The sequence below is a fragment of the Podarcis bocagei genome (genome assembly GCF_964188305.1).
Source record: "Podarcis bocagei genome assembly, chromosome: 7".
NCBI classification, from domain to species: Eukaryota; Metazoa; Chordata; class Lepidosauria; order Squamata; family Lacertidae; genus Podarcis; species Podarcis bocagei.
Genome location: NC_138132.1, coordinates 93683193 through 93698916, shown reverse-complemented (window position 1 = coordinate 93698916; position 15724 = coordinate 93683193). Strand labels below are relative to the sequence as shown.

Below are 15724 nucleotides of genomic sequence, written 5' to 3'. Positions count from 1 at the left end.
GAGAGCGCTGACTTCCTTCCTTGAAATTCGGACTGAAAAAAGAACCCGTGAGTAATTTGGAACTGAACTTTAAAATTTTTACCTTCTGAATTTGAGACGACCGGGGGGTGTGCCAAAAGGAAGTCCCCACACCCCCCCTTGCAGACGATCCAGAGCAACGAAATAAGAGCTAAGCTGGAGTGCCTACCCTGTAAAGGGTGAGTTTTAAAAAGACAGTAACTTCCAAGATTTAGAAAGGTAAATTTGAGCAGGAGAGTGGAGTGTTGGAAGAGTCTTTGTTTTGTGGCAAACAACCCTCCCTCCCGGGCCCGGGAGCGACCTGCTTTGGAGCCTGTATAGAGGAGCAGAATTTGACAGCTGTCAAAAGCTGTCAAATGGACTATTAATAGTGAAAAAAATCGCTGTTTAAGACCTCTCCGGATTAAAAGGAGTTACAATTGAACTAAAATTTTGGGAAACAAAGAAACAATAATAGGACAGAGGATTGTTGGAGAAAAGATTACTCAGTAACCAGATTCCCTCTAGGGGGAATTCTGTGGAATTACAATGGCTGTGGGTGGAAAGATACTGAGAGAAATCGAAAGGATGTTTTCACTGGTGGGAACCTTACAGGAGCAGACTACAGCTATGAGTAAACAATTGACGACCTTGGATTTGGAAATAAGTAGTTCTGCTGAATGTAATGAGGGCCTGAGTGAGAAAGAACCCACAGCTGAATTCGAAACTATAAACAAAGAAGAGGAGAAGACTAAACAAGAAAGAGAACAAGTTATCTGGGAAAATACTAACCAGAAGCCGGCATCTGGAGAACACAAGCAAGGAGACTATTGGATTAAATCTACTTTAAGCCTACGAAAGATACAGAAGACGAAAGTGGAGGCCCTGGGACTTTATGGAATTCAGGAACTCGAAATAAAGAAGTACAATTGGGGCCTCCACATAGACTTTGATTTTGACTATCACCAAGACTTAGGCCTTGTGGAAATTCCTCAGCAGTTGCCTTTAAATATGGGAAGAGACTATGGACTGATTGGATTGATGGTTAAGGAAATCTTTCGAGACTCGATGATAGACAAAAAGGACTACCAACAAAATTGGCGGAGAGGGACTGAAAGAGATTTGAGAGCCTCGGATGTGCGGAATCCAGGCTAAAAACTGTTATTTTGGACATGTCTTGGGAAAGGACGCAAAGCGGGGATGGGAGGGAGGGAAGTATTTAAATTTAAACAACACTCAAGACCAGGGGGTTTAGTAATAAGAAAATTATGTAAGAAAAAATGAGAAATCGAGGGAAGAGAATTGGGGTCCAACTTAGGGAAAATTTATTTTTGTTTTTTATAAAAGGAATAATACTAAGACGGAAGAAATGCCAACTTGCTGACACAAATCTGGGAACAGGGATGCAGGGGAGGGGGTGGGGGGAAGTCAAGGACTAGGGTTAGAAAATAAGATTTTCGGGAACTATTCATGTTTGTTGTTTTTTATGTTTGTTTTGGTGTTATGTGTGTTGTTTGTGTTTATATAAAATGTGAAAACCCAATAAAAATATTTTAAAAAAAAGAAAGAAATAGCGAGGAGAAATGACAGAATCAGAAAAAGGAGGTTATTCAGAAATCTTACTTTTTTAGTGACATTGAAGATTTCTCCCTGAAAACTGGAGAGCAGCCAGCACAGCTCTGCTGAAAAGTGCTTCCTTTCAAAATCACCTCAGTCAGGGGCTCATAGAATCATAGAATTATATATAAAGTTGGAAGGAATCGAGAGGGTCATCAACTCCAACCCCCTGCATTGCAGAAAGCTCAATTAGATCATGCGTGACAGATGGCCATCCAACCTCTGCTTAAAAATTTCCAAAGAAGGAGAGTCCACGCAACACCAGATTTAGGGCAGTGCCCTGCACAGGGCACTGAGCTAAGGGGGCACAACATTGAGAAGATTCATTTGGGGTGCCAAATTTTAGCCTGGCTCAAAGATTACCCAAATCTGCCCCCATCCACCACCTCTCATGGGAGTCTGTTCCCCTGTTGAACAGCTCTTACTGTCAGAGAGTTATTCCTGTTTAGTCAGAATCTCCTTTCTTGTAACTCGAATCCACTGGTTTGAGCCCTACCCTCCAGAGCTCCCTCTTCCATGTGACAGCCCTTGAGATATTTGAAGACGGCTCTCATATCCCCTCAGTCTCCTCGTTTCCAGGATGGCCTGGGCAGGGGTGCGTGGCTGAGGAGATGTGTCCCCAATGACAGGCAGAGAGGCTTGGAGGGCTGCATTTGGACCTTGGCCTGAGGTTGCCCACCCCTGCTCTAAAGGAACAAACAGAAAGAAACAACAAGGGATCAAAGTTAAGTGTCCACCAGGGCAGAAGGAGCCAAAATGTATGAGCCACCAAGTCCAAAAGAAAGTCTGTGCAAGTTCAGGGCCAGCAACAAAACAAAGAGAAGAGAAGAAATGTTCCATTCCTGGCACCATCTGATCATTTGAAGACGGAGTGAAATGTGGGGCACTCAGGACTTTTCATTTTCTTCATGAACTTTTTGAACTCTTTGTTTTTCTTATCCCACTTGTGGATGGCCGTCAGAAGGTACTGGGTCTTCACTTTGCGCCCCATGATGAGAAACTGGTGACTGAGGTTGTCCAGTTGGTGGCAAGGACAGTCTGCCCCGTTCTTCAAATAGAGCACCAGCTTCTTGAGATCTTTCTTCTTGATGGTGCCCAATTTCAAGGGCTTCTTCTTCTTGGGGATGATCTTCTTGTCTCCATTTTCTTTTTTTACCTCTTTTATTTTCATCTTTAAAGCTGGAAGTCAAAAGAAATGGGAAAAGGAATTTTTAAAACTCTTACCCATCAGGCACATGTGATCATAGGGCAGGTGAAAGCAGGATCCCATTGCATGGAATGACTTCATTTCTTATACCACAAAATTAATAAGACATGGACACTGATGCAGCACGCATCAACTTGAAAAAAAATAATCGTGGGAAAGGTCAAGAGATAAATTATTAATAGGGGTTAATAGATAGGTTGGCATTATGATTTGCAGGTCTTGGTGTCAGCAATCAGGGAGTGGAAAGGGGTCATCTGCTCTCTTCGTAACAAAAGTGGGAGGAAAGATAAAATGTTATTTTCCTGTTGCAACTTCCTGTTGCAGATAGTTTTCTATTGCAAAGCTTTATAATAAAAAGAAATAATTGAGAAATAAATGAGTGCTAGCCTCTTACAGAAAACAACAATAGCCAAGTGTCCTGTGGCCAAAGATGGAGGGATATTGCATATCCCTATATGTGTGTACATACTGTATGTGTGTACATACATTTCACCCAACGGCATCTGAATTTAGCACAAACAAGCTTGTTCAAGTCTACACTCACGGTCTCTTAGCTTGTGATCTTCTGTCAATTGCATTGAGGCAGCAATCAAAAAACCAAGGTTTACCTTGATCACCCTGACTTTTGAGCAGGCCTGCATAGGATTGCACTGTGAGCGATCCTAGATATAGGAGCTTTAGTAGCACCCAATCCTTGCAGTTTTGCTTGCAACTTGAAACAGAAGAGCAATACCACTTCCAAAACTCTGGAACCCAAGTGAACTTTTGCAGCCAGACAGGCAGGACTGCCCCTCTCCCTAGAGCCAAGCGCTGTGTGGGTTGTTTGTGCACATTTGTGTGGTGGGGCCAAAAGGTCAAATGTTCCTCTCCATCTCACTGCAGATCTCTCATTTCCAACTGTGGCTGCAATTTGGTGGAATTTTAAAGAAACAGATAGTGGCCAACCAAATGCCTGTGGGAAACCCATGAGCAGGACATGAGCACAGGATCACTCTCTCCTCTCTCCACCTGCAGCTGTCAGCAATCCAGAAGCACAAAGCAGAGCAGTTGCAGATATAGTCACCCCACTCTGGCTTTTGCAGGTCTGGAAGGTACACATAAAGTTAAGAAGAGTCACACTGCCTGCTCCACTCATTTTTGCCTCTGGCACACACACACACACACCCACGCAATGCAAGTGGTTCTTGGAAGGTTGTCATTGAGGTCATGTGGCCCTCTGGCTGATAAGCCTTGTGCCCCACTCCTGACCTACACAGGGCCACACCTCCCCCACCAACACCACCACTTTAAATACCGGTCAAAATCCACCATTTCTGTGAAGCCCTCAGATTAACTCCTTTGTCCCTCACTCCTTTCAGAAACTAAACCTAAGTATGTGGAACTGGATGTGTCTCATGTTGGAAATGCAACAGCAGAGATCATTCAGTGTATAACTCAGGGGTTAATTCTGTTGGTGTTAAAGTCGACTAGCTAAGAAGGGGAATGATGGAGATGTTGCTTAGTAACCAGGCAGAATGGCTTAATCTTTGCTGAAGTGCTGATTGTACAGTTCTGCAAAAGCTTTTCTTCTGTATGTCTGGTTATATGTCTGCCTGCTATAAACAAGGTCTGCTCCTTCTCAAATTATACACTGTTTTTGCTCAGTTTGCTCAGTAAAGTGTTTATCGGGGCTTTTCTCTCTGGACTCTGCCTGTATTATTTAAGTGACTTTGCTAAACTCCAACCCAGTTGCCTGTTACTCCTACCTCTGTCTCTTCCCACCCATCTCTGCTGTTCCTTTCTTCTGTCATCTTCCTTGCTTTGAAATTTACACTGTGAACTCTTCTCAGGGCAGGTCTTTCCCTTTGCTTCCTTTACTCTGCAAAGCAGCATGTACAACCAAGAAGGTAGCACAACAAGAAAAGGGCGCACGGATGATGCACCATGTTTCAAGTGTGGTGCAATCTGCAGACTGACTAGTCCTGCTGAAGGGCCATATGTGCTTGAGCAACAAACAGAGCCAGGCGGGAGAGAGAAAGGGCATGTTTAATGCACAACACATTGACGTCCTGTTTGCCCTATTAAACTGAATTCCATCACACCGTCACCCGCAAAGGAACATTCACTGTGGGCTGAAGCTGCAATCAATAACTCAGAGAAAGCTCTGTGCCCAGCTGAGAATATTTTCCATTTAAGTCACAGCAAATTAGCTTCTCTTCCTCCCCCCCCCCCCTCAACACACACAAGTCTGGGGCTGTGCCTGCAGTGGCAAGCTGTCCCGAGCACCTTCACTCTTGAGGTGCAGAGCGGGAAGGCGGAAACTGCATCTTCCTGAGAGAGCAGCACCACGGCATGCCTGGCTGTCATCCACACAGCTTTGCTGCTGACTTGTCAACAAAGCCCAGGCAAAACGGGACCCAAGAGTTGCAGCAGCTTAAGCACAAACAACATTTATGGTTGCATAAGCTTTTATGGGCCAAAGGCCCCTCCATCATATGCCTGGAGAACATCAGCCACAGATTGGATCCTCCAGGGCCACATGCAACTAAAGCAACGGAAAAAGCTTACGCGGTCGAACATCTTGTTCAGTTCATGGTACAATCTGCGCTCCCAGCTGTACATATTTCTCTTGCCTTGACCTGGTCCTGGCTTGGTCCCTGAGGGGGAAGGCAGGTGACCAGGGCAGGGTTAAGATAGCAAAAGGCCCGTCAGGGTAGGGAGCCAAAGCAGGAAGCTGCCTTACACAGAGCCAAGGAGCTGGGCTCTTCCAATAACTAACTGGCCATGGGGAGCTTATCTACCTTCATAAGCCAGACGCTGTCAAGTTAAAAAGGGTTAGCCCAGCCCTCTTGGCCTTTGCAGAGGGTGAATGGCTCCAGCACCCTCTGCACCCTGCCCTGGGGGCCATGGGAGCATGCTCCACCGCTGCCCCTACCTGAAAGCCGCTGCCAGTCAGTGTAGAACAGGGACAGCCACGTGGTGTCCTCAAGATGTTGGTGAACTCCAGCTCCCATCAGCCCCAGCCGGCAGGTCAGGGATGATGGAAGTTGTAGTCCAAAAACATTGGCTTTCCCTGGCACAGGCAATGCTGAGGTGGGTAGGCCCATCGTCTGACTCAATATCAGGCAGCTTCCTATGCTCCTTTTGGTGGGATTTCTGCCAGATTTCAGGGGAGGAACTTACATTTTTATTTTTACTGAATTTATAGACCACCCTATACCCGGAGAGACACAGGTTACGCTGTGGTCTAAATCACAGAGCCTAGGGCCTGCCGATCAGAAGGTCGGCGGTTCAAATCCCCGCGACGGGGTGAGCTCCTGTTGCTCGGTCCCAGCTCCTGCCAACCTAGCAGTTCGAAAGCACGTCAATGTGCAAGTAGATAAATAGGTACCACTCTGGCAGGAAGGTAAACAGTGCTTCTGTGAGCTGCTCTGGTTTTGCCAGAAGCAGCTTAGTCATGCTGGCCACATGACCTGGAAAAACTGTCTGCGGACAAATGGTGACTCCCTTGGCCTATAGAGTGAGATGAGCGCCACAACCCCAGAGTCGTCTGCGACTAGAATTAACTGTCAAGGGTCCTTTACCTTTATACCCGGAGGTGTCAGGGCAGTTCACAGAATAATTTATTTTTTAAAAGAACTGTTTGCTGCCACCCCTGCAGTGGAGGAAGGAGAGCTCCAGGCCCTTCCCAACATTTGCCCACCTAGCTTTTCTGTATTTCCAAATTTAGTTGTTTTCCACCCATTCCTGAGGCAAGTCCACTGTCCTGCATAGCCTTCATCCCGCCTGGAGGTTGGTCCGGCTACTGCAAGGACTCCCTTTATCGTTTTCGCCTGCAGAAGTCATTGGGCAAACGGCCAGAGGAGAAGACTGGCTTGGAAGTCTTTACTCTCCTCTGAAAAAAAGCCTTCACCCCCTAACCCTCCACTGCAAGCACCGCCAGGGAAAGATCAGAGTTTAAATACAGCCACTTATCATCACAGATCTTGGCTTTTGGCCTTCAGTGGAGCTGCCAAAGCAAATATCCCTTTGCTGGTTCCCCAGCTTTCCCATCAGCTCAACACACACTTGAGCATCCTGTCCCAGGTGGGATCCCTGAGGTGCAAATTACTGAGAAACTGGAATCCCGTCCAGATTGATGGGCATTCAGCCACTCCACTGAACCCTGCACCATTCGGTCATCCTTCATCACAGCCATTATTCACCCAGAAAAGAGCTCAGCAAGAACTTAATTTTAGCATCAGCATGTACAGGAAATACCCAGATGGATGCAGCTAGAAAAAAGAAAAGAAGAATGTACAAATGCAGTGAGTTGCAGTAGGCTATGGGCATCAGAGGACCAGGTAAGAAAGGGATGCTCAACTAAGCAGGACTGGCTCTAGACATTTTGCTGCCTGAGGCAAAGGTGAAGGTGACCCCCACACCCTCCCCATTCCACATACAGAAAGAGATCAAACTAACGGCTGAATGAGGATAGGGTCCTCTTCTGCACCTCAGGACGCCAGGGTTCTGAAGGGGTGCAGGGTGGTCCCCACGGAACACACAGCTCTGTCCTCCAGCATTTCATCTCACTCCCTCTTCCACCTGATGCCTGCTTGCCACTCACTCAAGCATGTGCCACAATGCGGCAGTGGCACCGGCCTGCACCCTGTGGGCAAAGCAGCACACACAGGTGGGTACAAGGCCTGCTGTGATCCACAGCCCACTCATGCAGCCTGGGGGCTTTCCTGGCAGTGCTGCCTCTGGTTACCATCCACAGCAGGTAATCCAGGAGGGGTGGGGGTGGGGGTGGCATCATCATGTGAGCTTCATGTGAGCAGCTCTTTCTACAAGAAGGGGGGGTGAACAGCAGCCTCGTCAGCCCCCATCAAGCCTATCCCTCTGCAGTTCACCACCCTGCCAAAAGAATCCTTAAGAGGCTGACCTCCAGGCTGAAGCTGAGCCCTTTCTGTGGCCTCCTGCCTGGCAAACTCTCTCCACCTTTGGGGTGACACAGTAGGAGCAGTAGGAAGGGCAATCCGGCTTGCAGGAAGCTGCCTCCGTCCTCCCTTCCTCCTCTGACGGGGCACTGGGCAGTGGAGGCATGGCTGAGTCCTGTGAGCAGTGGCAGGAGCAGCCCTAGCTTCTCTTCCTCGCCTCCAGGGCTGCATAGGAGCTGTGCCCCGGCACTAAGGCAGAACAGAGCTACCTCAGGTGCCTCACCCGGCAGGAGCCAATGCTCCAGAGGGTGGCTCCCCGTAGCCACTGCTTGCACGAGAGGCCACTAGTGATGTGAGCCAGAGCTGGCGGTGGCCCAGAGCAGCTCAGGGGAGAGGCTGTTCCATGAATGCCCTCGACTCTGGGGAGGTCAGTGCCTGGGGAGGCCAGCAACACCCTGGGGCTCCTTGTTTGCATGCACAGTGCCATGCGGTGCCCCGGCTGATGCACTCTGCCCTGGGCAGCGACGCTCACCTGGCCTTGCCATACAGTGGCAGAACCTGCGCAAGGCGTCCCCAATCATCTATGGGGCTGGCTACGGAGGGCTGGCTGGCTACTCCACCAGTTCAAACGGTTTGAAGTCCACATCCAGGAATCAACCGTGACCTGCTTCTTCCTCCCCACCTTATTTTCTCCTTCCTTCTTATTTTCAGGCATCGTGATATATCATTATATCACAATGTTTAGCTGGTGATATATGACGATATATTGCCCAGCCCTACCAGGAACTCAATCTTCTTTCCCTGGACTCATTAAACTCCTCCTTCCCTGACTTACAAGCCAAAGCATCATCACTAAGGATGGGGGCAGGGAATCCCAGAAGTCCTGGTGCTAAGTGGAAGCACCAGCCCTTCCTGCCCAGATTCACTATGCAGGGAACAGGACAGGGCTTCATTCGGCATTGCCAGATGACCACTCTGCTGTGGATTTTCATTCAAGTGGTCTGAGGGAAACCTGCTTGTCTTCTGTCATTTTGCTTTTTTAAAGCAATTTTGCTGTCAGCTAGTGATTGTTGTTGTTGTTGTTGTTGTTGTTGTTGTTGTTGTTATTTTATTATTTATACCCCGCCCATCTGGCTGGGCTTCCCCAACCACTCTGGGCAACTTCCAAAAAATATTAAAATACTGTAATACATCAAACATTAAAAGCTTCCCTAAACAGGGACTAAAAGTCTGGTAGTTGTTGTCCTCTTTGACATCTGGTGGGAAGGCATTCCACAGGGAGGGCACCACTACCGAGAAGGCCCTCTGCCTGGTTCCCTGTAACTTGGCTTCTTGCAGTGAGGGAACCGCCAGAAGGCCCTCGGTGCTGGACCTCAGTGTCCGGATAGAACAATGGGGGTGGAGACGCTCCTTCAGGTATACTGGACTGAGGCCATTTAGGGCTTTAAAGGTCAGCACCAAGACTTTGAATTGTGCTCGGAAACATACTGGGAGCCAATGTAGGTCTTTCAAGACCGGTGTTACCGGTATATGGTCTTGGCGGCCGCTCCTAGTCACCAGTCTAGCTGCCACATTCTGGATTAGTTGTAGTTTCCAGGTCACCTTCAAAGGTAGCCCCACATAGAGTGCATTGCAGTAGTCCAAGCGGGAGATAACTAGACTGTCTGGCGAGACAGTCTGCAGACAGATGGGGTCTCAGCCTGCGTACCAGATGGAGCTGGTAGACAGCTGCCCTGGACACAGAATTGACCTGTGCCTCCATGGACACCTGTGAGCCCAAAATGACTCTCAGGCTGCACACCTCGTCCTTCAGGGGCACAGTTACCCCATTCAGGACCAGGGAATCCCCCACATCTGCCTGCCCCCTGTCCCCCCAAAACAGTACTTCTGTCTTGTCAGGATTCAACCTCAATCTGTTAGCCGCCATCCATCCTCCAACCGCCTCCAGACACTCACACAGGACCTTCACCGCCTTCACTGGTTCTGATTTTATAGTTATATAAACTATATATATAAACTATAGTGATAGTTATAAAAGAAGAGGCTGCTGGATCAGGCCAAAAGGGGTCCGTCTCGTCCAGCCTCCTGTCCTCACAGGGGTCACCCAGATGCTTCAGTAGGAAACCCACAAGCCGGAGTTGAGCACAACAGCAGCCCTCTCTCTTCCTGCACTTCCAGCCACTGGGATTCAGAAGCACTGCAGCCTCCATTCAGGCAGAGGAGAGCCTGGCTGGCAGCCACTGATAGCCCTCGCCTCTTCCTCCTCCTCCTCCTCCTCCTCCTCCTCCTCCTCCTCCATGAATTTGTCCAAACATCTTCTAAAGCCCTCCAAGTCTGCAGCCATCACCTGCTCCAGTGGGAGGGAGTTCCATAGACTGACTGTGTGAAGAAGTCCTTTCTTTTTTCTGTCCTGCATCTCCCAACATTCAGCTTCATTGTGTGCATACAAGTTCTAGTGTTAAGAGGGAGAAAATCCTCTCCACTTACATACAAAATTGTAAAACATAAGACATAAAAATTTCCCAATATAGGGCTGCTTCTTCTAAAAGTCAAATACCATCGTTGTTTATCTCAATGACATCTGATGGGAGGGTGTTCCACAGGGTGGGCGCCACCACCAAGAAGGCCCTCTGCCTGGTTCTCTGTAACCTCACTTCTCAGAGCTGGACCTCAGTGTCTGGGCTGAACGATGGGGGTGAAGACGCTCCTTCAGGTATACTGGGCTGAGGCTGTTTAGGTATCTTCTATCGTGAGTACGCGGGTGGCGCTGTGGGTAAAACCTCAGCGCCTAGGACTTGCCAATCGTATGGTCGGCGGTTCGAATCCCCATGGCGGGGTGAGCTCCCGTCGTTCGGTCCCAGCTCCTGCCCACCTAGCAGTTCAAAAGCACCCCTAAGTACAAGTAGATAAATAGGTACCGCTTTATAGCGGGAAGGTAAACGGCGTTTCCATGTGCTGCGCTGGTGCTGGCTCGCCAGAGCAGCTTCGTCACGCTGGCCACGTGACCCGGAAGTGTCTTCGGACGGCGCCGGCTCACGGCCTCTAGAGTGAGATGAGCATGCAACCCTAGAGTCGGACACAACTGGCCCGTATGGGCAGGGGTACCTTTGCCTTTTATCGTGAGTATGTACTCAGTCGATAATAGCAAGTAATAAAAGCAATTTAGCCACTAGCTAGAGATGGAGCAGCCAGCCAGGAGACGGGGCTGTTACAGCCACACAAATGGAAATGAAGCAATTCCCCTGGCGACAGGATGCTGCTCTCGGGGGAATTTTCTCCAAAGAAGACTTCCCCTCAAGTGTGACCAAGTCATTTTTTTGGAATAATTGTAGAATTTATTGCCTTTCGGTGAATGAGTTTCTCATCTTTTGTATTTTATATTGTATTTTATATCCACTTTGGTAACTTTTGCTTGTGAAGTGGTTTATAAATCCACAAACTGAAGAAATTAAATAACACATGCAATGTGTGTTAAATATGTAAAATTCGGTTTGAGACCTATGACAGGTCACCAAGACCCCTCACCCGCAGGGAGAATTGCTACATGGACTTCAAGATGTGCAGCCGCCGCCTCACACAATCACTGGTTGCTTTGAAGCAGCTGAAATTGCCTGCTAAAAACAAGAAAATATGGAGATAGAAAGGCAGCCCTTGGACTTCCTTGTAAGAACTCCCGAGGCAGACCACTCTGTAGCATTGCTTTCCTTCATTTTTACATTAAAAACTTATGTGCAACTTATGGAGAAGTTGGCGCACAAGGTCAGAGCCAGACTTTCACAGATGACTTCAGTGCTGGTTGGAAAAGCTTCATCAATTATATTGCAACAACTGAACATGACTGTAACCCCACCCCCCACCCCAACACAGGGAGGTCTGTGGAAAGATGAACTTGGATGGCTAAAAGTCACGCTCATATTTCCTCTTGAACAATGATGTCCAGACTTTGGCCTCATTGAACTTGCTTATGCGTTTGTGACTCTCTTGATGGTTGTTACTGTTTTCTATTTAAATTTACCAAAACAGCAGCAACACACAAACATACAACATAACCTGTGCAGATTTTAAGGATTTATACAGAGTCATCCTCAAGAACTTGCACAGTAAGGGGATGGAACTGACTTTAGTCTCATTCCATGAGGGCCCAGCACAGATTTTGCCCAGGAGAAGCCACCACTCCTGGAGCACCAGCTCAGAAGAATGGGAACAGCAGGAGAAATGACCTGGGACATCTCAGGAGGAGCAGCCAGGGCAGCAAAGGGGCCTCCACTGGAGTCCCCAAAATCTACCGCCTCAGGTGACTCCTTGGTGGGCAGCGTTTTGCAAAGTTTTAAAGAAAAGAAAATTGACAATAGCCACAGCCACGACTGTGAAAAGTAACCCCCTGCTCCTGGAAGAAAATTCACCATGGTTCAGTGCACCTCTACTATGCACACCCTTGTCATTCAGGCCTCTGTTGCCTCTGGTCAAACAGAGTTTGTTGCTTTTTGGAACAATGCAAAAACCTAGCAAATAGTTTGGCCAGAGACAAAAGTGGGATGAGTGAACTGAGCAAACTTCCACTGTGCAAACTATCGTCAACTCTTTGATAAATATATATCACCACAAATGAAATCTCCCCTCCACCCCAACAAATGGAAAGTCATTAACTCCCTGTAATGACCTGACACAACAGGAACAGGATGTAATTGCTCCCCATTTTTCATGGGCTGCTCCAAAAGCATTCATTCTTCAATGCTGTCCATCTCACTGCTGCTCTTGCCACCCGTGATAGATTTTCATTGCTTTAGAGGACTGCTCTCAAAATGCCTTCCAAGGGGAAAGGACAACAGATCCCACACTCCTCTGCATTGCAAGCAATGACCAGCTTGCTATGCACAGGGGCTCTGGATGCTGCAGAAATCTCAAGCTCCATCGAGTGAAGTTTCCAAAAAGCAAGACTGCTGGACCACATTCCTTCCCAAGTGAAACCTGGAGGTCTGCTTCATTCTCACATGGAAAAAGGTTTACTTCTGTAGTGTGTGAGGAAAAAAGAATGATCCATCTTCAGCAAAGCCCATCCAGTTCATTTGTTTCTACATGGCTCTGGATGTGCCTTATGACTGGGAAGATACAACCCCAGCACAGGGACTTATTAATAGATGCAATGGGCAAGCTCTCTGGTGGCAGGTGATTTTGCAGAAACATCTCCACAGCCCCCTCCAAGAGATGTGGGTGGCCCAACTCTACCTGATGGAGATATGCAGCAAAACTGGACACCCAGGAAGAGGTAAGGCTGGAGCCGTGAGTCATGCAGAGACACTGTGGGGACCCCCTTCAGTAAGTGGGTAGTTTGGGGCTCACAGGGGAATGAATTCATGTATTCATTTGTCAGGGCACACCAGCCCTTGCAGCACAGGAGGGTGCTTTACCACACACTTGGAAATTTCTGGTTGGGGGTGACCATAAGCCAGACCATCACAAAGCCCCTGCCAGGAACAGCCAAGAGTTTACCTTGGTGCAGAGGCAAACATCGCCCACCGCAGTGGCTGGCCAGCTCTACAGCAAAACATTGCAGGGTGGAGTTTTCTGCAAATGTGGTCAGGCAAGAGTGACTTGTTGCTGTTTAGCATCCCAGCATCCACTTCACACACATCCTCCCATTTTCCATTTTTTTCTCCCCCAAAGTCAGTAAGCATCCCATGGCCTCTGAGCATGTGCAGTCCTCACTGGGCTATTGTTTGCCCCCTTATGTAGCTTTCTGACATAAATTGAAATTGCAGGTTATTGCAAAAGTGTGATGCAGCAGACATACAAATGAACACATGCAAAACTGACATGGGTCAGAAACAGGCTGACCCCTTTGAACGCATGGCTTAAAATTCTCTCTGGTTTAGATTCCTGTTTGGACAAATGAACTGCCTAAACTCATCCGTACATTTAAATTAGGAATGATCTAACACCGTGGTTCCCAAAGTGGGTGGTACCACCCCTGGGAAGGGTGGGATTACCTGGGGGGGGCTAAGAGTCAAGGGGGCAGCTGGCAGGTGCTGGAGGCGCAAATGACCATCAGACTTTGAAAAGCTGGTATAACTGGATCAAGTTCATCATAGAATCATAGAATCATAGAATCATAGAGTTGGAAGAGACCACAAGGGCCATCGAGTCCAACCCCCTGCCAAGCAGGAAACACCATCAGAGCACTCCTGACATATGGTTGTCAAGCCTCTGCAAAGTAGAAGACTCTCCACCACACTCCTTGGCAGCAAATTCCACTGTCGAACAGCTCTTACTGTCAGGAAGTTCTTCCTAATGTTTAGGTGGAATCTTCTTTCTTGTAGTTTGGATCCATTGCTCCGTGTCCACTTCTCTGGAGCAGCAGAAAACAACCTTTCTCCCTCCTCTATGTGACATCCTTTTATATATTTGAACATGGCTATCATATCACCCCTTAACCTCCTCTTCTCCAGGCTAAACATGCCCAGCTCCCTTAGCCATTCCTCATAAGGCATCATTTCCAGGCCTTTGACCATTTTGGTTGCCCTCCTCTGGACACGTTCCAGTTTGTCAGTGTCCTTCTTGAATTGTGGTGCCCCGAACTGGACACAGTACTCTAGGTGTGGTCTGACCAGAGCAGAATACAGTGGCACTATTACTTCCCTTGATCTAGATGCTATACTCCTATTGATGCAGCCCAGAATTGCATTGGCTTTTTTAGCTGCCGCGTCACACTGTTGGCTCATGTCAAGTTTGTGGTCAACCAAGACTCCTAGATCCTTTTCACATGTACTGCTCTCAAGCCAGGTGTCACCCATCTTGTATTTGTGCCTCTCATTTTTTTTGCCCAAGTGTAATACTTTACATTTCTCCCTGTTAAAATTCATCTTGTTTGTTTTTGCCCAGTTCTCTAATTTGTCAAGGTCGTTTTGAAGTGTGATCCTGTCCTCTGGGGTGTTAGCCACCCCTCCCAGTTTGGTGTCATCTGCAAATTTGATCAGGATGCCCTTGAGTCCATCATCCAAGTCATTGATAAAGATGTTGAATAAGACCGGGCCCAAGACAGAACCCTGTGGCACCCCACTAGTCACTCTTCTCCAGGATGAAGAGGAACCATTGATGAGCACTCTTTGGGTTCGGTCAGTCAGCCAGTTACAAATCCACTGAGTGGTAGCATAGTCAAGACCGCATTTTACCAGTTTCTTTACAAGAATATCATGGGGCACCTTGTCAAATGCCTTGCTGAAATCAAGGTAGGCTACATCCACTGCATTCCCTTCATCTACCAGGCTTGTAATTCTGTCAAAAAACGAGATCAGGTTAGTCTGACATGACTTATTTTTCAGAAATCCATGCTGACTATTGGTGATCACAGCATTCCTTTCTAGGTGCTCACAGACTGTTTGCTTAATGATCTGCTCCAGAATCTTCCCTGGTATTGATGTCAGACTGACTGGGCGGTAATTATTTGGGTCCTCTCTTTTCCCCTTTTTGAAAATAGGGACAACAATTCTGTTTGTTGAATGAATGAATGAATGAATGAATGAATGAATGAATGAAACTAAATAGTTTTCACTGGATTCTGAATAAATGTGCAATTAATGGTTATGATTTTAAATTTAAATGTGTTATTTTCTCCCTTGGTGGGTTGTGCAAACTGCTACTCTGAATAATGTTCTTTACAGGGTAGGGTAGGGGGCACTAGGGATGAGTTTATGGAACCAAGGGGACCGTGACCTGAAAAAGTTTGGGAGCCCTTGAACTAACACAATCTGAGTGCAACCTCCTACCCTACTATAACTGACGGAGCCCTCCAGTCCAAGAGAGCAGCAAACTTTCTGCACTCATCTCAGAGCATTCACACTGGTGTGCCTGAAGCCGTTCTGGACATGATCCCCTGCCATGGGCCCAAGTGGCCCGTGTCCTCCTGCTTTGCTCTTTTTAGTGAAATCTATGCAAAATCTTTATCAATCAAATTTATAAAATCTGCAAATGATCATCGGATGAATTTTACGACCTTTTACTGTTCTCA

The 15724-nt window shown here is 47.6% G+C and overlaps 1 protein-coding gene across 1 annotated transcript in view; it reads right to left on the bottom strand.

The window, feature by feature from the left end:
• Nucleotides 1-1568: 1568 nt before the first annotated feature.
• SFRP1 (secreted frizzled related protein 1) overlaps nt 1569-15724 on the bottom strand; it is a 44905-nt gene continuing 30749 nt past the window's right edge. Inside the window, exon 3 of the mRNA XM_081201001.1 lies at nt 1569-2793. Within this exon, the coding sequence (XP_081057127.1) occupies nt 2471-2793 (323 nt within the window). The 3' untranslated portion in view covers nt 1569-2470. The remainder of the gene's footprint in view (nt 2794-15724) is intronic.